Source organism: Natrix helvetica, assembly GCF_964273705.1.
Source record: "Natrix helvetica genome assembly, chromosome: 10".
In the NCBI taxonomy this organism is placed as follows: Eukaryota; Metazoa; Chordata; class Lepidosauria; order Squamata; family Natricidae; genus Natrix; species Natrix helvetica.
The window spans coordinates 20114542-20141986 of record NC_138561.1 but is presented as its reverse complement, the minus strand read 5'-3'; the positions used below and the strand labels follow the sequence as shown (position 1 = coordinate 20141986).

General features: G+C 43.0%; 1 protein-coding gene across 2 annotated transcripts in view; it reads right to left on the bottom strand.

The window, feature by feature from the left end:
- The window catches only part of CDH13 (cadherin 13), a 405453-nt gene extending 383805 nt beyond the window's left edge, over positions 1–21648 (bottom strand). The window contains exons 1-4 of one of the 2 annotated variants that reach the window (XM_081963468.1): positions 21460–21648; positions 18733–18839; positions 11874–11950; positions 10500–10626 (exon numbers count right to left, since the gene is read on the bottom strand). In XM_081963468.1, coding sequence (XP_081819594.1) covers positions 10500–10544 — 45 coding nt within the window. In that variant the 5' untranslated portion in view covers positions 10545–10626; positions 11874–11950; positions 18733–18839; positions 21460–21648. Of the gene's footprint in view, positions 1–10499; positions 10699–11873; positions 11951–18732; positions 18840–21459 lie in introns of those variants that run through there. The other variant, XM_081963469.1, reaches the window with a different exon arrangement.
- Positions 21649–27445: the final 5797 nt, after the last annotated feature.

Below are 27445 nucleotides of genomic sequence, written 5' to 3'. Positions count from 1 at the left end.
CAATTTTGCTTTACTCTTTGCCTGACATTTTCTCTTTCCTTCTCCTTTTCCAAATTATTATTCTTTTTTTTTTTTTGCCCCTCTGCATCACATTTTTCCAGCAGGAAGATGCCACGATGCCTCCAGCAGGAGTGAGGCCAAACAGTTCCAACTGGGCATCGGGCGATGTGGCGTGTGGGAATAAAGCTACCTATTACAAGGTCTACATTTAAGCTTTTTTTGCAGGTGCCTTGCCCGTGGCTCAGGAGCAAAAGTTCGATCGATGGCGTATCTGGAAAGGCACCAGAGTGCATACTGCGAATTTGGAGAGCTGCTGTGCAATACAGAGCATGCCAGGTTGTGGGCGGAAAGAGGTTGGTCGTGGAGCATGAATGCTTGCTCCGTGCTCGGTCTAATGTAGAATTTGGAGCAAAGAATTGGTGTCTCAACAAAGAAGCTGCAATCTATGAGTCACAGCTCAAGGCCTAGTGATAGACTTCCTTTGGCTGGTGTATTTAATAATTCCGTGGCGGAGAAAATCCTAGTGAGTATGCCAGATAAGTTAAAAATAACTTGTTCTCCAATATCTACATCAGAACCAGGAGAACAAAGATTACAGACTAATAATGCAATCTCTGGGTCCTCAAGAATATCTAGGCTCTTGCGGTGGTATGTGAGAAAGACCTTGGGAAACAGGGCAAAGAGTAGCTGCCTAGAGGATAGTCAGATAAGAGACAGCACAGCCCATGGTTACATAATGGGTGGAACAAAAGACTTAGAACTGACACTCCCTAATTTTTCAGGCCAGGAGGATGGTAAGAGACTTGTTATTTCAGACACTAAGTCAGTTTCTGCTACCGTTGTAACTTTGAATGGTCACTAAATGAACTTTTGTAAGTCAAGGACTACCTGCATATTAAGGAGCAGACTGCATTGATCTTGTCACTGTTTTTTTGCTTTATTTTCCTCCTGGCTGCCGAAAGAGACCCATCTAACTTCTGCTGAAGGTTGGCTGGCAGGGGACCAGAGGTGGAATTCAGCAAGTTCTGACTAGTTCTGGAGAACCGTTAGCAGAAATTTTGAGGAGTTCGGAGAACCGGTAAATACAGCCTCTGACTGGCTCCGCCCCCATCTATTCTCTGCCTCCCAAGTCCCAGCTGATCGGGAGGAAATGGGGATTTTGTAGTAACCTTCCCCAGAAGTGGGGAGGGAATGGAGATTTTACAGTATCCTTCCCCTGGAGTGAATGGGGATTTTGCAGTATCCTTCCCCTGGAGTGAATGGGGATTTTGCAGTATCCTTCCCCTGGAGTGGGGAGGGAATGGAGGTTTTACAATATCCTTCCCCTGCCACACCCACCAAGCCATGTCCACCAAGCCACACCCACAAAGCCATGGCCAAAGAACCAGTAGTAAAAAAAAATTGAATCCCACCGCTGCCGGGGAAAAACCACAAAAACAACATCTGGTCTCAGACCCCGATGAAATTCTGTGCAAAAAAGAAGAAGAAGCTACATTTCCATCTGCTTCTGCCAAGTGACCTCTGCTTCCCCATTTCTCCAAAGCAATGCACCTTCACCCTTGGTAGATCCAAGCACGCTTTGTTTTCCTTCTAAAGGTTGTTAATTCTCATAGTTTTGATTGCCCTACTCAGTAAAATCTGCTCCCATGGGGGAGGGGGACATAGACCTCATCCCTGGGGAAATTAGCAGAATACTCCTTACAAAGCAGGAGTGTAGAAACACTTAGAAGCTGGAAAACTTGTCTGCTGCGATGCCTGGAGGGTGAAGCATCTTTCTTTTCAAACAGGCTCAGCAAAGCTGTTTTTCAGAGTTGTTGTTCTCCCCTGGGAAGCGGCTACAACTTCTGGAAGAAAAAGTGTGAGTGCTTGATTTCTGAAGTTTGCTGTCGTGCTAAAAGAAAGAGATATGAAGGCCTTCTAGGGGACCATGCACAATTGTTAAAACTCAAGAGCAAAAAGGAGGAATATCCAACCCTAGGAATCTGTTTATCTCTTGCGGATCTGAGCTGGTTCTCACATTCCCATTTTCTGAAGGGCAAAAATAATTGGGGATCAATTTTGTTGAGTGGGGTCTTTGGTTCTCTTTGAGATGGGTGGTTTTCTTGCAGACATTTCATTACCAAACTAGGGGATATCATCAGTGCTGTGCAAAATCACCATGGTTGGGGAGCCCCAAGGAGCCCACAATTCAATCCTGAGCTACAAATATCCTCTCCAATCGGTAGCCCCAAGGGGGCTTTTTCAGGAGGCAACTGGACATTCTTGTGGTTTCTTTTTTTGAAGAGGTTTCGCTTCTCATCCAAGAAGCTTCTTCAGCTCTGACAGGATAATAGGGAATGATGTCAGAGCTGAAGAAGCTTCTGTTCTGATCTAGGCTTCCTTAACAAGCATGAAGCAGACTCTTGGTCCCAGCAAAACCTCTTTTATTTCCTTTCATTCACAGTCAGCAAGGCTTGACAAACAGACTTTCAGAGGAATATTTAACAACACGAACTTTATCTTGCTTGGAGAGCTGCCAGATAACTAATTTCCAAACGCAGGGCAAGGCAACCCTTGGCACAGACTCTCTTATAGTCACAAACAGAACTTTCCACTCCTGAAATGACCAAAGGAATGAATTGTTTCCTGCAAAAGCCCCCTCCCCATTCATTCCTCTTTTGTTTCCTATGGGAGGCGCCAATCACCTCCAAGGTGTGGCTTCACTCCCAAGTCGCCCCTGCTTTCTTAGTTGTTCTTGTCTTCTGGCAGCTCTGCGCATGCGCACACTGGGAACAGGCTCCAGCTGTTCCTCTGCCTCACTGCTGTCTAGCTCCCTCTCTGCCACCAACCCAGAGCCCTCATCTGAGCTTTCCTCAGCCCCCAGGACTGGCACATTTTCTCCCCAACCTCCTCACTGTCCAACTCTGCTGCCAACTCCGCTGGCCATTGGAGGGCAACAATAGCTGAGAAGCGAAACGTCTTCAAAAGAAAAAAAACAAGGAAGTCCAGTTGCCTCCTGAAAAAGCACCTTTGGGACAACTATGAATCTCTACTGACGTTTTTCTCCAATTGATATCAACTAGTTTCTTCAACTGATGATTTTTGGTGTCCAGAATCCCACCCACCATGGACAGAGGGTGTTGAAATCCAAGCATGCCTACAGGGCCCCCAAGTAGGGAAAGATGACCTAGAAGAAATCACACATGAAAAGGAACGAAATCAGTTGCTTCCTGTTCCCAACTTGAGGTCTTTCTTTTTGATCAATCCAAAAACCCTGGAGTCATTTTTGACACCCCACCAAAACCCCAAAAGCAGACTTGCTTTTGAGATGGAAGCTGACTCCGAACTCTTGCATAAGACACTGAGCTTGTCGATCAGAAAGGTCAGCAGTTCAGCGGTTCGAATCCCTAGTACAGGTCTCCTCCGTGAGCAGGGGGTTGGACTAGATGACCTCCAGGGTCCCTTCCAACTCTGTTTACTGTTCAAACCTCGCAGAGAAAGCTTGCTTAACCTTTGCTGCATGACTGGGAGTCACCTTCGTGTTTTGCATGCAGCAGTTCTGGCTTGTTTGTTTGTTTGCTTGCTTGTTTGCTGTGCCACTTGGTCCTAGTGGAAACGGCAGCGGAGAAGGTCGGGAGGCACTCTGCCAATGCATAATGCAAGCCGTTTGATCCAAAATTCAGAGCTAATGGGAAGCCGAACGTGTCCAGCTCAAACCAAAACACAGTTGCGAGCATCAGAAGCCAAATAATCCTGTTCTATCAGCGGATGATGAACAACATATGAATGGAAAAAGAATTTTGACTGGCCCAGAAATTGCAAAGAAGGACAAAGGAGATGACTTTTTCAGACAGTGACTTGTCTTGAATGGAGTTACATTATAGCAAATGATGGAAAACAGAATAACAGAGTTGGAAGGGACCTTGGAGGTCTTCTAGTCCAACCTCCTGCTTTAAGCAGGAAACCCAACACCACTTCAGACAAAGGGTTGTCAAACATCTTCTTAAAAACTTACAATTGTGGTCGTAAATAGAGGACTATCTGAATTTAATTGTTGGCTTGGTTTTGACTAATCATAAGGAGGGTTAAAGCCTGCTGCTTAAGATAGTACCAATTTGGCAAACGTTGAGACTTTTCTCTTTTTTTACATTATTTTTAACTGGAGTGCGTGCTATTTCATTACTGCTGCTGAGCTCTTAGAAATGGATTGCTTATTGTGTCTAGATGTTTATTTTTAAATAGGACTATTTAGTCACCAAGATACCACCCCCAGCTCTTGACTTCCTAGGCGTATCAGCTCGCTGGCTGAGTCTGCTTTATATTCCTTCAAGCACTAAACAGAATTGATCCGGGGTCTGATATCGGCAATCCCACTCTCTCACTCTTCAAACAATTGCTCACCGGGTCACTCGGAAGCTAATTTAGCATGATCTTTGGGTTTGGTGGTAGGGAGTAGCTCTCTTCTCCAGTCCATCATCATACTTTTAGGTAGGTGTAGAAAAGGAGCTCTGAGAATCTCAGGATGGTTGATTAAAACAGCCATAAGGTAAAGGTAAAGGTTCCCCTTGCACATATGCGCAGGCGTCTCCCAGCAGAGACTCGAAAATCAGTTGGCCAGCGGGAGGCGCACACACATGTGCAATGGAGCTGACCTGGGCAATGGCTCATGTGCCCGCAGAGACGGCTCGCCATCACGGTCCTAGGTGTAGTACATAAAATTATCTGCTACAAAGTCCTACCTGTCAATGAATATTTCAGCTTCAATGGCAACAACACAAGGGCAAACAATAGATACAAACTTAGATACAACAGATGTAAACCGCTCCAAACTCGATTGCAGAAAATACTACTTCAGCCACAGAGTGGTCAACGCCTGGAATGCTCTACCTGACTCCGTTGTTTCATCCTCAAACCCCAAAACCTTAGACTGTCTACTGTTGACCTCACCCCATTCCTAAGAGGTCTGTAAGGGGCGTGCATAAGCACACCAGTGTGCCTACCGTCCCTGTCCTAATAGTCCCTTGTGTTCGTATCCATTTCATGTATTCGTAATCATGTTTATACTTACTGTATATATCTTATCTAATTCATGCTTGACGAAATAAAATAAAAATGTCCCATTCACGCTTCCTTTTTACCCATGCTAAAATGTTTGCTCCTAGCTCACACATCTTTTTTGAAAGCTGGAAATCCATCAGGAAGGCTGGCTTGAACAAGAAGATACCAAACTGGAAGGAGGGAAGCCGTGTTCAGCTTCCCACCTTATTTAGACTCTGTTTCATTACAGGAGTAGCTATTCTTTTCTCTTTTCTCTCTGTAGCTACAGCCATTCTTTTCAAGGATTTCTGATTTCCATGCTGTGCCGGGAGCCCTCTTCTGGAGAAACAGAACAAACGGTGGTGGTTTCTAGGTATCTCTCTCACACTGGGTGTGCTTTATAATTCACTGTATTTCTTTAAAAACTTTCACAGAATATCATTTTTACCTTCATTCCCCTTCGCAATTAAAGCTCAATCTATTATTTTTGTATTGGTGTACCAGCTAAATAAGGGACGCAGTGGCTCAGTGACTAAGACACCGAGCTTGTCGATCTGAAAGGTCAGCAGTTTGGCAGTTCGAATCCCTAGCACCGAGTAACGGAGTGAGATCCTGTCAACCAAGCAGTTCGAAAGCACGTCAAAAATGCAAATAGAAAAATAGGAACCACCTTTGGTGGGAAGGTAACAGCGTTCCGTGCGCCTTCGGCGTTTAGTCATGCTGGCCACATGACCACAGAGACGTCTTTGGAGAATGCTGGCTCTTTGGCTTTGAAACGGAGATGAGCACCACCCCCTAGAGTTGGGAACGACTAGCACATATGTGCAAGGGGAACCTTTACATTTACCTTTACCAGCTTAATAATGATGCACTTTTATTTCCTGGCCATCGGTTGGGCTCACCCAACGTTCTGACAGCTAGTTTGCAAATTTCAGTCTCTGTTTCCATATATCACATTTGACAAAATAAATCAAAATAAATCATGCTTTGGTGTGCTACAGTGTGTGGATCCAGACAAGCTATGGCTACTCAATTAACCAGGGCTAAAAACCAGCCACGGCTTAAAGTAACATGTGAAGCCAGGCATCTTCAAAGCTTAGCTTTCATGTTTGCCAACCAATGATGAAGGTGGTCATACCTCAAAACTATGACAGATAGATCCTATTTTGTGTCCCCTTCTGGAGAGCCTATCTTCTCCCAGACTCCCACTTGCATAGAAGTTTATTGAAGCGTCCTAATGACACATCATAAAGAAGGGCTAAAACTGTCTATGGGGCATCTTGAAGTATCTGCTTGATTCTCATCTTATGTCTCTTAACCAGAAGAAACCTCAGCTCTGCTGCTTCCCTGCTTGTGGGCTTTTGTACAGTATCTTGATAACTCAACTAGATCCATCTTGGAGATTTGAGAAAGGGAGGCCCATATAGCGAAAAGAACAGGGAGGGAAAGTTGTGTTTGAGTTGACTAAGTCAACTCAACTTGAGTTAACCAATTTTGTTGTATACATGATGTACAATGACAATAAAGGCTATACTAGACTTGACTTCATGAGGGAAGATGGGTATCGTAACTTGTGGGAGGCTCTATATTCCCTCTCATATTTGCAAATAGTCAAAACCCACCCCTGTGAAGAGTCCGTGCACCAGACGCAGAGATCACTCCCTTCCTGATGCAACTCCGAAACTACAGCAAAAGGACATACGGCTTAACCTTCATCTGACAATGTTGCTGCTGTGTTGACTCATAATAGTGTGCACATACACAGAATGTGTGAAGGTGCCCAAACCAAAAGCTCATCAATCCACATCAGCCTCAGTTTCCCCAATCTTACAAGCAGAAACATCAAAGAATGACCTAGCAGCATGTTGGGGGGAAAAGTAACAACACTAATTCAACTCCTTTCTGCAAGTTTAGACCTAAAGGCCTGTGCGTGAGCTATTCTTTTATCTTTTAATCATAGTGACTGCCAAACTTGAGAAGTTCACATCAGTTGTGGGATTCAATTTTTTTTCACTGTGGGTGTGGCTTGGTGGGCATGGCAGGGGAAGGTTACTGCAAAATCCCCATTCCCTCCCGATCAGCTGGGACTCGGGAGGCAGAGACTAGATGGGGGCGGGGCCAGTTAGAGATGGTATTTACTGGTTCTCTGAACTACTCAAAATTTCCTCTACCAGTTCTCAGAACTGGTCAGAACCTGCTGAATCCCACCTCTGGTTTACATGACTTTGAAGGATGCTTTGCACTGAAAGGCACTAGGGCAAGGAATATCTTCTCCGTCAATTGATCAAAACCAAAAGCTTGCCCTTTCTGTGCTGGATATCAAGGAAGGAAACGTGAATGCCCTGAGAACAGGAAAATAAGATATTACTCCCAGGGAGGAACCTTGCTAGACAGCTTGGTCCAAGTAACTTCACCCCTTCCTTACAGCTTGCAGTCTCTGAGGCATGAAAGTTCTTGAAAGTTGAGTAGAATGGTTTTATCAAAATAGCTCCTGTAACAACTTTCCTTCTCCTTCCAGCTCCCCAGCTGTTGCAGATTCTTCTCCCAATATTTCTACCACATACTAAGACTTGTTGAAGTGCAACATGGCAAGCAGACTGTCGTTATTTTCTAACTGAAGGGAGCAACTTCCTACTGGGGAGTGCATGCTGCGTTCCTTCCTACCCTGCCCAGACATATTGGCACATTGTCAGAGTTAGCTCGTTCAGCTGTTTCGTGTTAACTTCCCACCACAAAATAGGATCTTGGGGGGGGGGTGTAAGATCCCAAATAAAGTTGGAAATTATAAAGTCCCATGATTCGATTTTCTAATAGGCGACATTTAAGAGATGACAACATGGATTTTTTTCCACAAAAGCCATGAAATGCAGGTGAGAGGAAAGTGAATTTGCTTTCCTCCATTGTCCTTATCCATAGGGGTCGAGAACAGAAACTTAATCAGCCAACATGGTTTAGAGTAGGGATTTTCTCTTTAATGCTAGCTGTGGATCCTGCTTGCCCCTCCTCAAAAGAACAAGCTAGCATTTACAGCCATCCTCCTAAATTGATGAAGCTGAGATCTAGCGACTTGCCTAAAGCCACTGAAGAAGTTTCAGAGAAGAGTAACTCTAACCCTAACCCTATGATATGCCATATGCTAAATACATAAATAGAGAGGAGCAGTATGGAATTGGATAATCAACACCTTTTCCCTTTCCTTTCACCCAAATGATAGCCAATCTGTCAGCATCCTAAAAAAGGCAGTTCTTCAGATCAACAATCACAGGTTGATGTTGGTTTTTTTTTTCTTTGACAATGACTTCAAGCATGCACCCTCGGCAGAGCAAATCCGTTCAGTCATGAGGGGGGGGTGTTTCCACTAAGCCATGGTTTGTTTAATCACAGTTTCTTCCATCCAACACAGCTGGAGTGCTGAACTGACAGCTATGGATTACAAATTACAATCGGTGGGTTGGAGTAAATGCATTAAACCCAAACTAAGCAAATTGGAGTACTGTTAGCTTGACATTAGATTGCAACCTTCAGTCTGAATGGCTAAACAGAGCTGAGTCCACCTTAGCTCTTCAATCGTTTTGGTTAAGACTCCTAATCCGGTTGCAGAAGGAATGAATAAACATTGCATCTCTAGCCCTAAACACAACTGTAGGTGTCAAATTTGCACATTTCCATCATTTATGTGTGAAGACACTACAGTCAATATCCCACCACTCTAAACACTGGTTGCCGGAACCATTGTCTACTACACTACCAGCCAAAATTCCAGTTTCCCACTTTTTTTAAAAAAAAATCTTCATTTTGCTGGGTACAACTGGGAAAAAGTCAACCTTCAGTGTCTCAACGTTCCCCAATCTTTCCTCCCTAGAAGTCCAGAGGACTAATCTCATTGGAAATTTCCTCCTGGACAAACCAGGATCCTACTTTATATCGAGCCCACCCTGTTGTGTTTGGAGATTGTGAGTGAGAATCCCTTCAAAGTGTGAATGCAGCAGAAGTACAATACAAGCATTAGAGCAGGCGGGGTTTTGTGACTGCTTTGATCTACCCTTAAGCGAGAGGAAAGAAATTAGGCACAAGGAGGCAACCCCCTCTTAGCAGGAGAACACGTGCTTTGCATACTTAAGTTCCAGGTTCAGATTTTAACACAGGTAGCAAAAATGGTCAGGCATGCAGTGATGGGATAGAAGTAAAAAAAAAATCCTTCTCCCTGCTTTGGACCCTGGGAGACTCATGCAACATAAATGCTGGATTAGTTGGACACTCAGTCCAATTGCTAGAAAGCCGTTGTTTTCTGGCGCTTCCAACCTCAAGGGTTAAACCCCAAGCAAGTCCGATCCCCAGACCTAAAAAGGAATTAGCTTATTTTTTTTTCCCCTATGCCGGAGTATCCACCCCTCAAATGGAAAAAGACAGTAACCGAAGCACTTTCGCCTCCTAAAAGAGAAGCAGGCGAGGCGAAGCAAAGCAGCTCTCGCACCAGAGGGGAAACATCGCAACATCATGTCACGCCACAACAAATCACCTTTTGGTACAACACCAGACCTTTCCCCCCCCTCAAAAAAACACATCAAATCTGTGGGTATCTTCCCAGAAGGAAGGCTCCCTCCCACGCACACAGCCGACAGGAGTTTAGAAGTTGCAGCCTTCCTAGTTCCTGGGCTTTTGACAGACAGCAACAGCAGGATATCAGAGCCTCTTGATTTTAAGAAGGCTGGGTGTCTTCCTCTTCCTCCCCCCTCCACTTTTTTGGCTGCCTTTCTGGAAAAGGGGGAGGATTTATGATAGTTGAGAAGAAACCGGGGAGGGAGGAGGGAAAAAGATAGTGGCTAATGCTCGGTTTTGCAAATCCACTAAGGATTTGGGGGGGAGAAGAAGCTCCCACAGTCTCGTTCTTTTTCTTTTCTTTCTCCATTCAATTCCTCCCCGTTCTAAATTTCTTTCCAAGGAGGGTCCACCCAGATGGGGAACTGCTTTTAACAGATATTTCTTTCCCCCCCACCCCCCACCCCAAAAAGACATAGGAAAAAAAAGAGGGAGCAAATCAAAGTTGAAGCCTATTGAAACAGATGGGGAGGGGTGGAAATAATCTCTTCTGGTGCTACACATCCAAGCCACTGCTTCACTTCTGTAAATAGGGGGGGATCAAATAACCTTTGCGTTTGCATGTTCAAAGCCACCCGGTCTACACGCACAGCTACGATACCTACAAATGTACATATGGGTGTCTGTGTCTCTTTATCCCCGTGATTGGAGGCTACTAACCCAGCATTTCTGTCTCACGGATGCTTTTTCTCGCATCCCCTGCACAGGATTTCTAGTCAACCTGCCGCCCTTAAGAAATCAGATACTTCCAAAGAGCCAAATGCAAAGAAAGAGAGAGAGAGGGACAGAAGCATCAAAGGGAGAAAGGGGGAAAAAAACCCCAGAAATGATAAAGAAATCCCGTACAGTTTCAAGGACCAAATCACCAGAACCAGATGCCTTACCTGGCAAAGGATGAAGGCGACCGTAAGTTGAACGTTGTGCTGCATTGTGTTTCAGCTTAGAAGCGACCGGAGGTATTTTCCTGCATGCACTCAGCTGCACTGAGCATATTTTCTGCTGTGGAACAGCCTTTGAGGAGAGGGAGAGCGCGAGAGAGGGAGAGAGAGAGAGAGAAAGAGAGGGAGACTGTCTTGAGAGCTCGCCAACTTCCCAAATAGAGAGCAACATCACCACCAAAGCATTGGATAAAGGCTGATGACCAGAACCAATAGCTGTACAAGGATGCTTTCTTCACCAATGTTCTTCTTTTTTTCTCTCTCTCCCTTTTGCATTACACAGCTTGGGCACGGTCCCCTTGCCAAATGCAATTCTTTCAGAAAAGCTCCATGCGCGGGGAAGAAGGGAGAAAGTCGCAGCTTAAGAAACCACACATTTCGTGGGTGGGGGGGTTTGAAAGGCAAGGCACAGTTCGCCGCTTCCCCTCCTCGCTCCAGGTTTGCACTTGAGGGCATTGTCAGCCCTGGCAGGGTGGCAGCAAGCATGGCATTTTGGGGGGCGGGGGTGTTCATTGGGAGGGCTTTATTCTGATATAAATCAAAGCCAAGGCTTCCCCCACTGGACTTTGGGTACTTCCAAAGTGTTGGAAAGTCTGAACCGAGCAAGTCTGTTCCATGAAGTCCAGCAATCCTCCTAGGGGACTGGAGTCTAAAACATATGAAGAACAATTGCAGAACCTGGGTATGTTTTGGTTGCCACGAAGTAAAAGGGATGTGGAGACTCTGGAAAGAGTTCAGAGAAGAGCAACAAAGAGGATCAGGGGACTGGAGGCTAAAACATACGAAGAACGGTTGCAGGAACTGGGAATGTCTAGTTTAATGAAAAGAAGGACTAGGGGAGACATGATAGCAGTCTTCCAATATCTCAGGGGTTGCCACAAAGAAGAGGGAGTCAAACTATTCTCCAAGGCACCTGAGGGTAGAACAAGAGGCAATGGGTGGAAACTAATCAAGAAGAGAAGCAACTTAGAACTGAGGAGATATTTCCTGACACTGAGAACAATTAATCAGTGGAACAACTTGCCTCCAGAAGTTGTGAATGCCCCAACACTGGAAGTCTTTAAGAAGATGTTGGATAACCATTTGTCTGAAGTCACGTATGGTTTCCTGTCTAAGCAGGGGGTTGGACTAGAAGACCTCCAAGGTCCCTTCCAACTCTATTATTCTATTATACCTTAACTGGGTTTTCACTTCCCCTTACAAACGAAAGGGAAGGCATATCAAATGGATTGGTGGGAAAGATCCAACCCAGGCCAGAGTTAGGGGTGGACTCAGCCTTTCAGAGCAGAGATCCCGGATGACAGTTTTCAACAGTCTTACCTCCTTGCAGAAGATTCTTCAAGGTTGTCTGGCTGGACCAAAATCTGTGTAGCACACTGGGGTTTGGAATATAGGACCTGGAATGTCAAAAGACAGTGTTATGAATATACTTGTTTCAGTCCTACATACTACAACCCTGGAAAGCAAGCCAGTGTCGCATTACAACAAATGAGAGTTGCAGCTGAATAAAATGTTTTCTTTCCAAATAATAGCAGCACCTCCTCTAATATAAGCACAGGCCAGATCCTGAAGAGGAAACTCAAAGACTTTGGCCACCTAATGAGAAGGAAGGACTCCCTGGAAAAGAGCCTAATGCTGGCAACGATGGAAGGCAAAAGAAGAAGGGGACGACAGAGAATGAGGTGGCTGGCTGGAGTCACTGAAGCAGTCAGTGTGAGCTTCAATGGACTTCAGAGGATGGTAGAGGACAGGAAGGCCTGGAGGAACATTGTCCATGGGGTCACAATGATGGGTCGGACACGACAACTAACAACATCAAAAGAATGAATGTTAACTTTTCTGTCCTCAACCCCAAACATTTTCCCTTTCTTAGTCAACAACAATGTTGATGTTTCAGCTAAAAAGGTGTTAAGCCAATATGGCTTCTAGAACAATTGTCAACCAAATCCGAAAGGCAAAACATGTTTTAGAGTAGACATAACACATGCCAGGTATACCTTAAACTAAAGATATCTTTTCCTAGGATGGGGCATCACCTCCAGGGAGCTGCCACACATCTCTTAGAGAAGACACAGCTGTACCAGGTGCTCCTTATGTAATTGACCTGGGATGTCAATTACAATTTTCCCTTTAAATCCACATCGCTATGTAGCCCATAGTAATGTTGTACACTTTTGCAGTCTTAACTGTTACACCAAGGCGCAAGAGCAGAGTATAGCGCAGATGGAAGGATGCACAATGAATCTCATTGATTAGGTTTCCTCTCAAAAAGGTAACAAATTCATTTTCAAAAATCTTGAAAACTGAGCACCTCCAACTTCTAGCACTCATTTATTAAAGTGCTGATCATCATTAAAGTTTTTAGGTACGCCTGCTTCTTCCTGAGTCCAGAGCCAGGCTCGATGACTCAATATGACCAACTGAACAGATTATGATCAGGCAAGATACCTGAATAAATGGGGAATTTTGAATTGGTGAGCTGTCAGTCCAAGAATGACATAGACTGAGCAATCTAGCCGGAGTTCAGTTCTTGATTTGCTTGCACACAGTAGACAGAATCTTGACAGACTAAAGCCTTGCTACTTTAATCCTAATTCTAAAATATATCCTGGGAGATTCTAGGGAGTGCCTATCCTAAATTTCTTTCTCCGATACCGTTCTGGGCTGTGTTGTCTCTTGTCTCACCACCCCCCTTGCTTGGAGTATGCTGCCCTCTTCCTGGAAAGCTACAGCTTTGCTGTAGTCTCTCACACCTCCTCCCCCTTCGTAGACACAATCCATCATGAGAGCAAACCACAGGGAGTTTGCAACTCACATGCAACCACCACCAGGCACATCAACTATAAACCAGCATGCTCTGATTTACTTCGATCTGACTTGGAGGAAGCTGCAAAGCTCATTGGTCCATTCCAAAGCACGTCACATTTTGACCGGGTTCTGGCTTAGCCATCAATTGTTTAATGAGCAGGAAGGGCTATAAAGACTTCCTGTTCCAGCCATACATTTGTTCTGTGGTTCTGAAATGGCAGCCCCCAGCTGGAGCAACACCGCTTAAAACCCAGGGTGTGCTGTTCAACTGCCTTAATGCTTCTCGAATCACTATCTGTGTAATACACAGGCCCTACCACAGACGTGAGGAGAAGAAGAAGAAGAAATCCCTCGTCTGTCCAGCACATAAAACAGCTGAGATGTGTATCTGGATATGGCTTGTGTGTACATGACCAGAATAGCTACAAGGTTCAGGCTTCCTGAATGACCAATCCACAGGACCACACATGATCGGTAAGTTTGATGCCTCCTCCATTGCTTCTGAAAGCTGCAACTGCATTCATACATTCCATTAACCCACACACGGTTTCTATTTCAGTGCATGAAATTGATTCTTTGTGTAGGTATGGCCCTCTCACCCGATGTCAGCATTCTGAGTAATGCAACAGAAAACAGAACTCCGTGGCAGGTAGGCTCCTTAAAGAACAATTTATTGGATACATCATATTGGCACAACTGGTGAAAGCAGACTCGGAATGTTCCCGCGACTTACACCTCATTAAAAAGTGAATGTTTCCCCTTTCCCCAAAGTCACTGGTCATGCTATCCAATCCAGTGGCTGGCTGGTTGCTTAGTTACTTTGCTCCTCCTCTGGCTAGCCACCTGTGACAATGTCCTTGGTTCCCACAGGAAAACTTTATTGTTTTGGCTTACAAAACCCCATCTCATTATCTTCCCCCTCCCTCTTTTGTGTGGCAACCCTGAAGCCTCCAAGATGGTCTCCTCAGCCAGATTCACTTCAAGGTTGACACCCACATCAGCACAGAGGGAAGGGCAGGAAAAGCATGTTGAGGATTGTGTATGGGACCCAATATTGCTGTATTTAATTTCTACTGAAAGCCATGGCAGAACTGATAGACACGTGTTAGAGTAAAAAATATACTATGGGAAAAAGAGGAGAGGAGAGAAGAGGAGAGGAGAAGAGAGGAGAGGAGAAGAGAAGAGAAGAGAAGAGAAGAGAAGAGAAGAGAAGAGAAGAGAAGAAAAAAATGTTCCTAAGAAATAGGCATGGACTTGTCCATGTACTGGCTATGAGCCAATTCTGATTCAAAGGTCAACAAAACTAAATAGACATTCATTCTTTTTCTTTTTTTAGAAAAAATTGCAATAAAAGATTATTTGTCAAAGAACGGAAAGTGATATCCCAGAATCTGAGCAATTTAGTTTTCAGATATTCCCTTGCTGTCATCCCAGAACGGGCCCATTGCATGAAAATATTACCATGAAGATTTCCCCATCCACCAAAGTATTAATTGTACGAAGGAGACCTTATAATATTAATGTAATCACAACTTGTAGAGTTATGGAAACGGAGCTTAAATATACACTGGAGGTCTTCTTCTTCAAATACAGTTATCAAAATACATTTGGGATGTGTGTTTGTAGATTTAAGGCTGCATTTGAAGCTCCAACCCTACTATGCTACATAAGATGATGACATTCAGTTGATCTTGGCTGACCTTAAAAAGAGTAGAAAAGACTTAGCTAGTCCTTGGATGAGAGGCCACTAAGAAATGGTAGAACTTTTAGATTAAGGAATCCAGAAAACTGGGCAGGATGAAGTCAGTGATAAATGATGCCTACACTGTCATGAAAGTGGAATGGAGTACGTAGATGTATCCATGGAATCGCCAAGAATCAAGCTTCAATTTGACTTGGACTTAGACTTAACAGGGAGGGAGGGAGGGAGGGAGGGAATAAGGAAGGAAGGAAGGAAGGAAGGAAGGAAGGAAGGAAGGAAGGAAGGAAGGAAGGAAGGAAAAAAGCAACATTCCCTCACTTCCTGTAAGGAAGAAGAGGGGAAGGTAGGGAAGGAAGGAAGGAAGGTAGGGAAGGAAGGAAGGAAGGAAGGAAGGAAGGAAGGAAGGAAGGAAGGAAGGAAGGAAGGAAGGAAGAAAAGAAACAATTGAGGGAGGGAGGGAAGGAAGGATGAAATATATGAAGATGACATTGACTGGGAACAGAAATGTTCATTCACCCTTAACCCACAAACTCAAATATCAATATACTACATAATTTGTGAGCTGGGTAAGCTTGCATATGACACAGTCAATTATTCCTCTTCTTAGCTCTTTTACAGGGCCACTGAGAGTAAGAAATATTCCTCCCTTTGTTTTTTCTTGTCTGGATTACAAAAGGAGTGGGGTGGACATCAAAAGTCTGTTAAAGTGGCTCAGTGCGTTTGTAATCAGCCAGCTTGGGAATCACATCACAATCTCCATTCCTCTGTTATTTTGAGTCTTTTATTGATATTTCTCCAGGAATAGCAACTTGCTAGCAAGTTTAAAGGCAATAGTAATTTCAAATCTGCCACATATGCAGATTTTGCTAGTTGTTTGTGAAGAAAACTTAACACGGTTAACCTTAGCCATTAAAATTATCCTTCAGAAATGAATGAGTGAGTGAGTGAATGAATGAAACAAAGAGTCCACAACCATGACAAAAATTACCTGCCCTGTCACATTTTGTACCACAACAGGCGTCATTCTTCTCGAAACTTCTCTTTATTTTCTGGAATGATTGCCTGATTTATGTCTAAAGTGGAAACAATTTAAAGGCAGGTCTGTGTGGTAGTTTTGGAGTTTGTTGGAATAACTCTCCACTCTGCCCAAGGCAGTTTGACTCAGGCTTCAATCTCTTCCAGCCCCTGGCTTTAAATTTCTACTGCTCTTCCTGACCTTGGACTGCTCTCGTTTCAATTACTGTTGTGCCTTGCAGAGACTTGGGTTTGCTGCAGCCTCTCCAGTTGCTAACATGCCGGAGGTAACCACCAATGAGAAATGATCCTCAATAACTTTGCATCATCTCAGGAGACTGTCAAAAGTCCAGAAGAGTTGGATAAGTTCTTGACACAGGTTCCCCCCCCCCCCCAAACTAGCTAGGCAGGGAAAGAGGATCCCAAATGTGAAACAAAAACAGAAACAAAAAATAGCTTGCTTTAGTGGTTAAGGTGTTGGCTTAGGATGCAGGAGATCAGGTTCTAGGCATACCTTAGGCATGAAAAACCAATGGGGTGACTTTGGGCCAATCATCAAGTGATTGGTGAGTTCTAGTTCCACCTTAAGTATGAAAGCTGCCTGGGTGACTTTGAGCCAATCATCAGGAGATGGTGAGTTCTAGTCCCAAGTGAGATATGAAAGCTGCCTGGGTGACTTTGAGCCAATCATCAGTAGTTTTAGTCCTGCCTTAGGTATGAAAGCCAGCCAGGTAATTTGGGGCCAGTGACCAGGAGACTCTGAGTGCTAGCCTCACCTTAGGCCTGAGAGCTGACTGGGCCAGTCTCTCTCTCTCCCTCTCTCCCCTCTCCCTCTCTCTCTGCTCAACCCGACCTCACAGGGTTCTTGTTGTGGGGAAAATAGGCATGTTCATCACTTTGAGTTATTTATAAACAATAACAAAGGCAGGATCAGAATGAAATAAATAAATAAATGTGATATGCTGACCCGGATCAATTGCAAATGAGCCCATTGACAAAATGGAGCCAGTCGGAGCAAGCTCAGCAGAAATCAACTCTGCCAATGTTACGAATTGCTCCGTCGCCCGTTTATTTCCCCATTTCTTCATGGAAACTTCATGGAACTCATCTCTCCTGGCATAGCAGGAAAAGGAAGACCAACATATTTGTACTCTCCCGTGCCGACATTAGCAGAGTTTTCAAAAATGTGGACTTAGATACAGAGCAAAGGGTGGGAAAGTATCACTTCCAACGTTTATAACAGCCGGTTTTAGTATGCAGAGCATGTTTTTGGTCTATGAGCATTTCCCCTTATACCGAATTATAGACAAGGAATCTCTTGGGGAAGACAGTCTTCCTTCAAGCTGAGTAAATCCTCATGTATATTGAAGGAACAACGTCAAGAAAGGACTTTTCGGTCACCTTTGCATTTGTGATGGTGAGTGTGGGGTCTGGAATATCATTCTTTACAGAAAGGGAACCACCTTCTCATCTCCGTGACCTCTCAATCGAATGTAAAGGCTGTGTGCTTGTGGTGTGTGTGTGTGTGTGTGTGTGTGTGTGTGTGTGCTGGAATTAAATAAATAAAAGCTCGTGTGGAGCTCAGAAGGAGCGAGATTGATTGTGAGAGGCAGAACAGCGGATCGATTCCTGCAGAGGCAGAATTTAAAACAATATTAATCACATTTTATCACGCGGGGGCCCCTCGTCTCACAAATCAGTGTATAGCAATCAAGTTATAGCAATAAAATGAAAAGTAAAATGGATCGGCAACTCAGGAGAAATTCTCCAAGAAGCCTTCTCAAGGAAAGGAAATGCCAGCCTAAGTACGGTGAGATTGAATGGCGTTTAAGGCACCTGAATGGAGATTCATACGGAAAGAAAAGTGATTGCCTGTTCTGAGGGGAAAGAGAAAGTGTACAAGAGAAAGTATAATAAGTGTGGTACACATACATGGATTGCAAGCAGGGAGGGTGTGCTTTCAAACAGCCATGCACTGGGGAAGATGGGTTTGTTGTTTTTTGTAGTTGCGAAGTCTTGTCCGACCCATTGCAACCCCATGGACAACGTTCCTCCAGGCCTTCCTCTCCTCTACTATTCTCTGAAGTCCATTGAAGCTCGTGCCGACTGCTTCGGTGACTCCATCCATCCACCTCCTTCTCTGCCATCCCCTTCTTCTTTTGCCCTCAATCTTTCCCAGCATGAGGTTCTTCTCCAGTGAGTCCTTCCTTCTCATTAGTGGCCAAAGTATACTTTCCTCTGACCTTCTAAAGAGCAGTCAGGGTTGATCTCCTCTAGGACTGACCCACTTGATCATCTTGCATCCAAGGGACTCTCAGGAATCTTCTCCAGAACCATAGTTCAAAGGCCTCAATTCCTTGGCACTCAGCCTTTCTGAGAAGATGGGTTAGTCAATGATTAGTTGTGTTCATGGAAGGATGGTGACTTTCACTGTGTTTGATTTGATCTCTTTTTGCATTAACAGAGGGAGAGAATCAAGAACATGTACGGCTTTATAAAGCCTTAGTAACACCACACTTAGAATACTTCATCCAGCTTTGATCAGCATATTATAAAAAAGATGTAGAGTCTCTGGAAAGAGCAACAAAGTGTTGGAGATTGTCCACCTACTGAGCTACTGGCTAATGAACCAAAACCAATGGAAGTAAAACATACCTCAACATGGCGAGAAGAAATGTTGTGATTCCATCACAATCTTCTAGATTCCCCCAAAAGGTCCTGAAAAGATTCATTCTCCCATAAATCCATTGGCTTCTTGAAGTCTTCCATCTAATAGGAGGCAAAGGTCTATTAATGATTGAAGTTTTGGCATGATATGGATTCCCTCTAGACCAGCAATGTCCAATCTTGGCAAGTTTAAGGCCTGGGGACTTCAACTCACAGAATTCCAAAGGCTGGGGGATTCTGGGAGTTGAAGTCCACAGGTCTTAAGCTTGCCAAGGTTGGACCCCCCCCCCCCATCTAAACATTATCTTCTCTTGAAAACTTTGGGGTGGTCCATTAACAGAACCATGAGCCTAGGTGACTAAGCCAAAGGCCAAATCACCATTTTAATTGTCCCACCTCAAAGGATTATTACGGAGACACTCTTGGGAAAGAGAAAAAAAGTTGACTGCCAGTTCCAAAGCCCTAAATAAGCAATAAATCAGGATTAACCTAACTCCAGGGGGATCTCACAGTGCTTTGTTTGGAATACCTACTACAGAAGCAATTCCTTTGTAGCATTTCAGTTCAATACTCAAGACGACAAGAGTAATTTCAAGAGACTGCTTTGCATATGTTATGTTATTCTGTCAGCAGGAGAAGCAAAGGCAACTTAACAGAAAAGATCCATTTACACTCTAGACAGTTACAACATCGCTAAAGGTTCTTCTGTACTCAGCTACTCACCAGATGCATGTTAGGCTATAAGTCACAAGAGGTCACAGTCATTAATTATGAGGGGGGCTTACTTCAGCTTTTAGACTCTATTTTCATTCTGTTCTTCACTCTGTTTTAATTTTGGTTTTAATAATTTCTTTTTTTATGCTTTTATATGGGACACAGTGGCTCAGTGGCTAAGACGCTGAGCTTGTCAATCAGAAAGGTTGGCAGTTTGGTGGTTCGAATCCCGAGCGCCGCGTAAAGGGGTGACCTGTTACTCGTCCCAGCAACTGAGCAGTTTGAAAGCACGTAAAAAAGGCAAGTAGAAAAATAGGAACCACCTTTGGTGGGAAGGTATCAGTATTCTGTGCACCTTTGGCGTTGAGTCATGCTGGCCACATGACCACGGAGACGTCTTCAGACAGCGCTGGCTCTTTGGCTTTGAAATGGAGATGAGCACCACCCCCTAGAGTCAGGAACAACTAGCACATATGTGTGAGGGGAACCCTTACCGTATGCTATTATGGTTTGCATTTGTACTCTGCCCAGAGTCACAGGGACACCAAGATGAGGGGTGTACAAATTTGATAAATAGTCCCTCAAGCACTTGGACAATATAAGGATGGTTGATGGATATTTTAGCATTTCTATGGTGTCACCACCAGCTATTCTCCATTTCCTCAGGAATGCAATTATTAGCCCTTTCTGAAGAATTTGTAGCCAAACGTTCAGCTTTTTATATTAAAAAATGGCAGGGCAAGAAGGCATAGTCATCATCATGGCACAAAATGAAAGAACTTTTGGTTGCTGATGGTTTCAAGATGCCTTGGGTGCCCATTCATTTTTCCAAGTAAAATTATTGTAGTCTCTTGTAGTTGTTTAAAGAGCCATTTATCTGTTGTTATTTTTTTTTCAGACCCAGAACAGCAAAGCTGTTGGCTTTTTTTTCTCTAGGCTCCCAAAACCACTTTTATTAACTTATTGTGTGGAAACAATGGTTGTTTTAACCATTTTTAAAAATGCCATTTTTCTCTGCTCCTTGGCTATTTGGGGAGGGGAGGATTAGAACATTCCCTGAGGCCTTTTTCACCAATCTTACAAGAGACTAAAATGTCATAAATGCACACCAATGTAAGAAGGTGAATTATTTCAAAAGCAAGACAATAAATACATTCCTTTCTGTATTATGTTAGTTATAATTTTACAGCCGTGTTTCTCAACGTCGGCTGCTTGAAGCTGGTTTGGACTTCAACTCCCAAAATTCCCCAGCCAGCTTAACAGAGTTTTAATATTCTAATTATTTTTGTCTTTTTATAACCCCTAGACAAGAAATGGAGACAGCATTAAAAGAATTAATAAAAATAAAAACAGTGAAATCATAGGCAAGCATGCATATATTAGGCTAAAATCAACCAACTAACGTTTGTTAACTCTTCAAAATTGTATCTTTACAGATCAACCGAGTCACTGGTATTGTAATAGAATAACAGAGTTGGAAGGGACCTTGAAGGTCTTCTAGTCCAACCCCCCTGCTTACACAGGAAACCCTATAGCGTTTCAGACAAAAAGGTATCCAACATCTTCCTAAAGACTTCCAGTGTTGGGGCATTCACAACTTCTGGAGGCAACTTCTGTTCCACTGATTAATTGTTCTAACTGTCAGGAAATTTCTCCTCAGTTCTAAGTTGCTTCTCTCCTTGATTAGTTTCCACCCATTGCTTCTTGTTCTACCCTCAGGTGCCTTGGAGAATAGCTTGACTCCCTCTTCTTTGTGGCAACCCCTGAAATATTGGAAGACTGCTATCATGTCTCCCCTAGTCCTTCTTTCTCTTAAGCTAAACATACCCAGTTCTTGCAACCGTTCTTCATATGTTTTAGTCTCCAGTCCCCTAATCCTCTTTGTTGCTCTTCTCTGCACTCTTTCTAGAGTCTCCACATCTTTTTTTACATCGTGGTGACCAAAACTGAATGCGGTATTCCAAGTGTGGCCTTACCAAAGCCTTATAAAGTGGTATTAACACTTCATCTGATCATGATCTTCTCTGTCTCTGGAAATACATTTTTGCTGCTCTGAACATCCTGTTCAGTTTTTGGAGCCTTAAGGTCATCTCTTCCATAAATTACATAACTTCTTCAGACCCTATAGCTCCCCACAGCACATCTCTCATTGCTCAGAACCTTACCCCGTGGCTAGTTTATTCCAGTATTTGGAATGGCATTAAAAGAATGTTCTGGAGAAAAAGGGAGCAGCTTCTGAATCAGCAGACCTGAATTCCGAGACACACCCAAAACCCAGCTGCAAATAATCAGCCTTTTTCCCCTCAGCCTACCACACATAACTGAAGAGATTCATTCATTTGTCTTAGTTGGAGAAACTTAGAGGGAAATTGGTCAAGGAAAGAAGCAACCTGGAACTAAAGGAAAAATGTCCTGATAGTGAGAACAATAAACCAGTTGTCCTCCAGAAGTTGTGGGTGTTGCAACACTGGAGGTTTTTAAGAAGAGGTTGAACAACCATTTGTCTGAAAGGTTATAGGCTCTCCTGCCTGAGCAGGGGGTTGGACTAGAAGACCTTCAAGGTCCCTTACAACTCTGTTATTCTGTTAGTCAGACTTTTTCTTCCTGGGGAAAACAGCTTTGCTCTTCGGTGGTTGTTTTATGGAGGGTCTGTTTTTCCTCACCTGGTATTCAAAATGGATGCCGGGACTCAAGATGACTAGTTATTTCAGAGGTCGCTTATACACAGATTAAAGAAATATTTTCCTGCTGCCACAATTTCTATTATTCTGATATGCATTTTCTATGGTGGGGAAATGGGCGGGGTATAGTAGGAGTGAGATGGGATGTAGCCATAACAAAATTCCTTCTAGAAAGCCAAGGTCATCCTTTGTCTCTGCACCTCTGCACCTGACCAGATTTGGATGGGTGGAACTGCCAGCATGGCAGTGGGAGATTGGACCATGGGATGGACTTGTGGGTGTGGGGCAAGATCTTGAACTTTCAACTGGGTGGGGAAAACCGGGAAGCTTTCAGATTTGGGTTTTCCCAGATGTGCCAACATGGCTCTCTTCATAAATTGGAACTTTGAGGAATCCTTTGCCTCGGATTCTGATTTACTTTTGGATGCTATTTGGAACCCTGACATTCAGACAAAATGGCTAACCAATCTCTTCTTAAAAGCCTCCCATGTTGGAGCACCCATAACATTTTGAGGCAAGCCATTCCACTGATCAATTGTTCTCACGGTTAGGAAAGTTCTCCTTAGTTCTAGGTTGGTTCTCTCCTTGATTAGTTTCCATGCATTGTTTCTTGTCTTGCCTTCAGGTGCTTTGGAGAATAGGCACGAGGTCCCTCATGTCTTTCTCCAATAGACAGCTCCTTTCTCTGCCTCCTCCCCGTTGTAACAGTATCCCAGCTCTTCTACTCGTTTGCTAGTTGTAATGGTAATGCAAATGATTCGTAGTGTACTTCCACTGTCCTACAACAAGTGTCTCTGTGGGGGAATATGTGCTCTCTACGCTCGGAAACAAACAACAGACTGCAATGAGCTGTCATGTCTGTTCTTAATTGTTAATCATCTTGGCTCCAAACTGTCAGCTAAAGAGCAATCGCTACATTTCCAAATGGGCAAACGCTCGCCAAAAAACTGCCTTCAATATTTAACATTCCGTGGCGTATGAAGTTTGAAGCTGCCACTTGGAAATTGGCTGCTTTCTAAAACGGCCGTAAGTCCTTACATCACCGCCCTTCAGCCGCCGCCAATGGGAGGCTTAAGAGTTTTGACTTCTGCAAGATAGTCATAGCTTCTCCTGGAGATGGCCTTTCCTAGAATTGGCATCCTACAACATTGCAGCCCTTTTCATGCCTGATTGGATAAATGTTCTAAAACAGGTTCTAAAATATGGGATTGCTCACATCCATATGGCTTTTCTGTTGCTCTAACTCTGTGTTCCCTGATTTCAGGACTCTTAGAGCGTTCTGGTTTTCTGCCATGAACTTCATCAGTCTGGTAGTTCTTGGAGATAGTTTAGGATTGAAGACAAGAGGAAAAAAGAGAAGGTTCTTCCATAAGGAGATCAGCCGGATGGAATTGTTGCGTAGGAATAAGAGAATAAAAGTGAGAGTTGTGTGGCGAGGCTGAGAAAAAAGTTAAGAAAGAGGATGGACCACTTGAACACTACCAGCATTGACAAACTCACTGCCAGTCAATTGCAAAAGGCAGCCTGACTTACATCCTGCAACAAAACCACTAACAACCATCAAACAAGATCTGCCTATCCAAATGCCAAATCTAGTCTAAACATCCGGTTGACTGTGCAACGAACAATAATAGTAAAATAGAAATAGAATTACTGTGGCAAAAGAAAGCAAAGGTAGGACCAATAGTAATAGGTGCCTTGGGTGCAATCCCAAAACAACTGAAGCACCACCTGAACCCCCAACGGTATTGACAAAATCACCATTGGTCAATTGCAAAAGGCAGCTTTACTGGCAACAGCTTACATCCTACTTTAGCACCATCAAACAAGCCCTTGGGAAAGACTTGATAGATGGATGAAAATGCCAAGTCCAGTGTGAACATCTGGATGATATCTGGATGACAATGCAATGAACCATAACAGCAATAATCCAACAACTGTACACCAACTGCATTGAACTTGAATTTGACATTGTCCTTGAAGTTTGAAACCAATCGTCCATGGGATCCATTTGAGATTCCATTTAATTCCGTATCTTGGTCCTAACCACACAGCTAGATCTTCCTAGAGGAACAATTTATAGAATATATAGCTAGTTGTGGAAAGATATCTTGCATCTCAGATGAGGCCCATCTGTTCTTCAAAGCATACATTCTGTCGGTCTCTTCCAGGCAAACCCAAGAAAGCAGCAAAAATTATGTAATTATATTATTTAGTAGATATTCCAACAACTTTGACAGTTAGTTAGATTTGCTGTGTGATCTCGAACCATATTTCCCCTCCATCTTTAGTTCTGAAGTTGCCAATGATATGTCAAGAAAACCTGGATGTTTGCAGCTTTGTTAATTTAGCAAACATTTGCATATACATACTTACAAGTTACTTCTCATCCAGTTGGACTCATTGCAATGTGCTTTTTCGAAGACAATTGTGTTAGAACAGTGAAAATTCACCCTACTCTACATCTGTTACTCTGACTTCTTCAGCTGTATCCCTGAATCCTTCTGAGGCCTTTCAGTTAGATGAATGTTTTAATTCATCAAAAGAAATTTTAGTCTCTCTTTCTCTAATTGAGCCAATTTTGTTTAGAAGGACACATATTGTTCCTGACATTTAAGTTTAGCAGGATAGGTTTCTAGAAATGGATGAGTAAATTAGCGGTTGCCTATATTTCAGTGCACTTGATACCTAAAATATCACGAGGATTGGTCTATGCAGTGGCACTCATGAGATAAACAGAATCTGAGGCTTTTCCCTTTGTTGTATAACAGAATAACAGAGTTGGAAGGGATCTTGGAGGTCTTCTAGTCCAACCCCCTGCTCAAACAGGAGATTGTACTATTCCAGATAAGTGGCTATCCAGTCTCTTCTTAAAAACCTCCTACTGTATGATGCACAACTTCTGGAGGCAAGTTGTTCCACTGATTAATTGGTCTCACTGTCAGGAAATTCCTCCTTAGTCTTAAGTTGCTTCTTTCCTTGATTAGTTTTCATCCATTTCCATTTCATCTAACTATCCATCCATCCATCCATTTCCATCCCATCCCATCCCATCCCATCCATCCATCCATCCATCCATCCATGCATCCATCCATCCATCCATCCATCCATCCATCCATCCATCCATCCATCCATCTATCTATCCATCCTCTATCATCTCAATCTACCTATATCTCTCTATCTACCCATCCATCCATCCATATATCTATCTTCTCTACCTCTTTACCTATCCATCCATCCATCCATCCATCCATCCAGGACTGACCTATATGTTGATTAGAAATAAACAAGGAATAAGGCTTGCAAACTGTATCACCTTAAAGCAATGAGAAGGAATCATAGTTTTGTTTCCTTTTCCTCGTTGATGAGTTGTATATAATCAGCACACATCATTTTGCAGTTTCTCACACAGATTGTTTTAACACCTGTAACCAGGCTGGGATTTTGAAAGCTGTGTAGTCTTCTCTAACGCACCGTTGCCTCAATGAGAGTAAATATTTACCAACAAACGTGTTGTTGTGTATAGGTGTGGGTTCCTATTTTCGCAAAACAACAATGAAGAGGGAGGTGGAGGAAAGACCTAAATTTATAATGGAAGCTGATTGTAGGATAGTATTCCTAGAAAGAAAGGGAACATTTTAGGGGAGAGAAGTCTATCTGGTTGGAAGGTGGGTACTGAAATGTACTCCAGAAACAGAGATGCATTTAAAATAGTGTGAAACTGATAACTAATTTTCACAAAGCAAATTTTTTGGGTGAAATGTTCCCCTGCTTCAGTGGTGATTCAATCTGTTTAATCCAGTCAGTTTCAATTAAAATGCACACTTTTGCACAGAAAGGCCTCGAAAGAGTGGGTTAATGGGATTTCAAATACATCTCAAATGAGCCAGCAATAAATCAGTTTATCTGACAAACGGAGGGAAGATGCCTTGAATTCCATCATTTTGAGCTGACTTTGCATCTCCCAATAGAGATAAGCTTTCTGTAAAATAATAATCTGTCTGCCATACACATCCTGCTATTTTAACCTTGATCTAATAACCCAGCTTTGTATTCCTTGCCTGTACTTCTAACAGCCATCATCTTCAACCAAATATTGTCAGAGGGTTTTATCTCAATTCTTCCTTGTCCTATCATACAGATTTTAATAAGATTTAGATCTAAAAGATCAGGGTCTCCCAAAATATTTTCCAGGTCATTCTTTTGGTTCATCATTTGTATTTCCTTTTTAATTTTTAAAATTTCAGCCAGTTTCTTTTGCATTTCCCATAAATCCAGTTTCTTTTGCTAGATACAAATTCCACAGACAGGAATTAAAGAAATACTTACTTTGTCTTCAGTGAATTAACTTATCACCTATGTACAGTTGGGTTTCTTTTCCATACCAAGAGGAAGTATTTCTCTGTTTTCTCTGTCAGCATAAATGATTTTCAACTTCCAAGGCTGTTCTTAAAAAAATAATTACAGTAGCATTGTTATTTAAAGATTGAGTTGAGGGTTTTTTTTTTATATAGTGTTGTTTTGTTTTTAATCTCCTTCCTCTCTTGTTCTTCTAAACTGAAAAAGAAATAAAATTCTCTTCTCTCTTTGTTGTACCATGAAATCTTCCTTTTCTAATGGGTATACAAACCACTCATTTCTTTCTTAATAGACCACTTACTGAATTTGATGGAGAAGATAATTAAATGTGACAGATCTTCACATATGTCTATCTTAAAGATAGCACTCCAAAATTTTAAAGCTATAATGTTATTATAGCTAAAAGACAAGGAACCACAAGCAAAACAGCTGACAACATATCTAAAAACAACTGCACAATTGCACAAGCAGAGATAATTTGCTCCATCAGCCTTTAAATTGTTGATTTGCCAAAAGGAATTGTGTACCAAATAGGAAACTTTCAGTTATGAAAAAAAATTAACTTAGATCTATTGCCAACGGATGAAGCAATTCTCAAAAACAGCAAAAGTGATAGATACATTTTTCCCTCCAAAAGGAGGCAAGGGGATGCGGTGGCTCAGTGGCTAAGACGCTGAGCTTGTCGATCAGAAAGGTTGGCAGTTTGAATCCCTAGCGCTGTGTAACGGAGTGAGCTCCCATTACTTGCCTCCAGAAGTTGTGAATGCCCCAACACTGGAAGTCTTTAAGAAGATGTTGGATAGCTATTTGTCTGAAACGGTATAGGGTTTCCTGCCTAGGCAGGGGGTTGGACTATAAGACCTCCAAGGTCCCTTCCAACTCTACTATTGTATCATTATTATTGTATTATTATACTTGTCCCAGCTTCTGCCAACCTAGCACTTCGA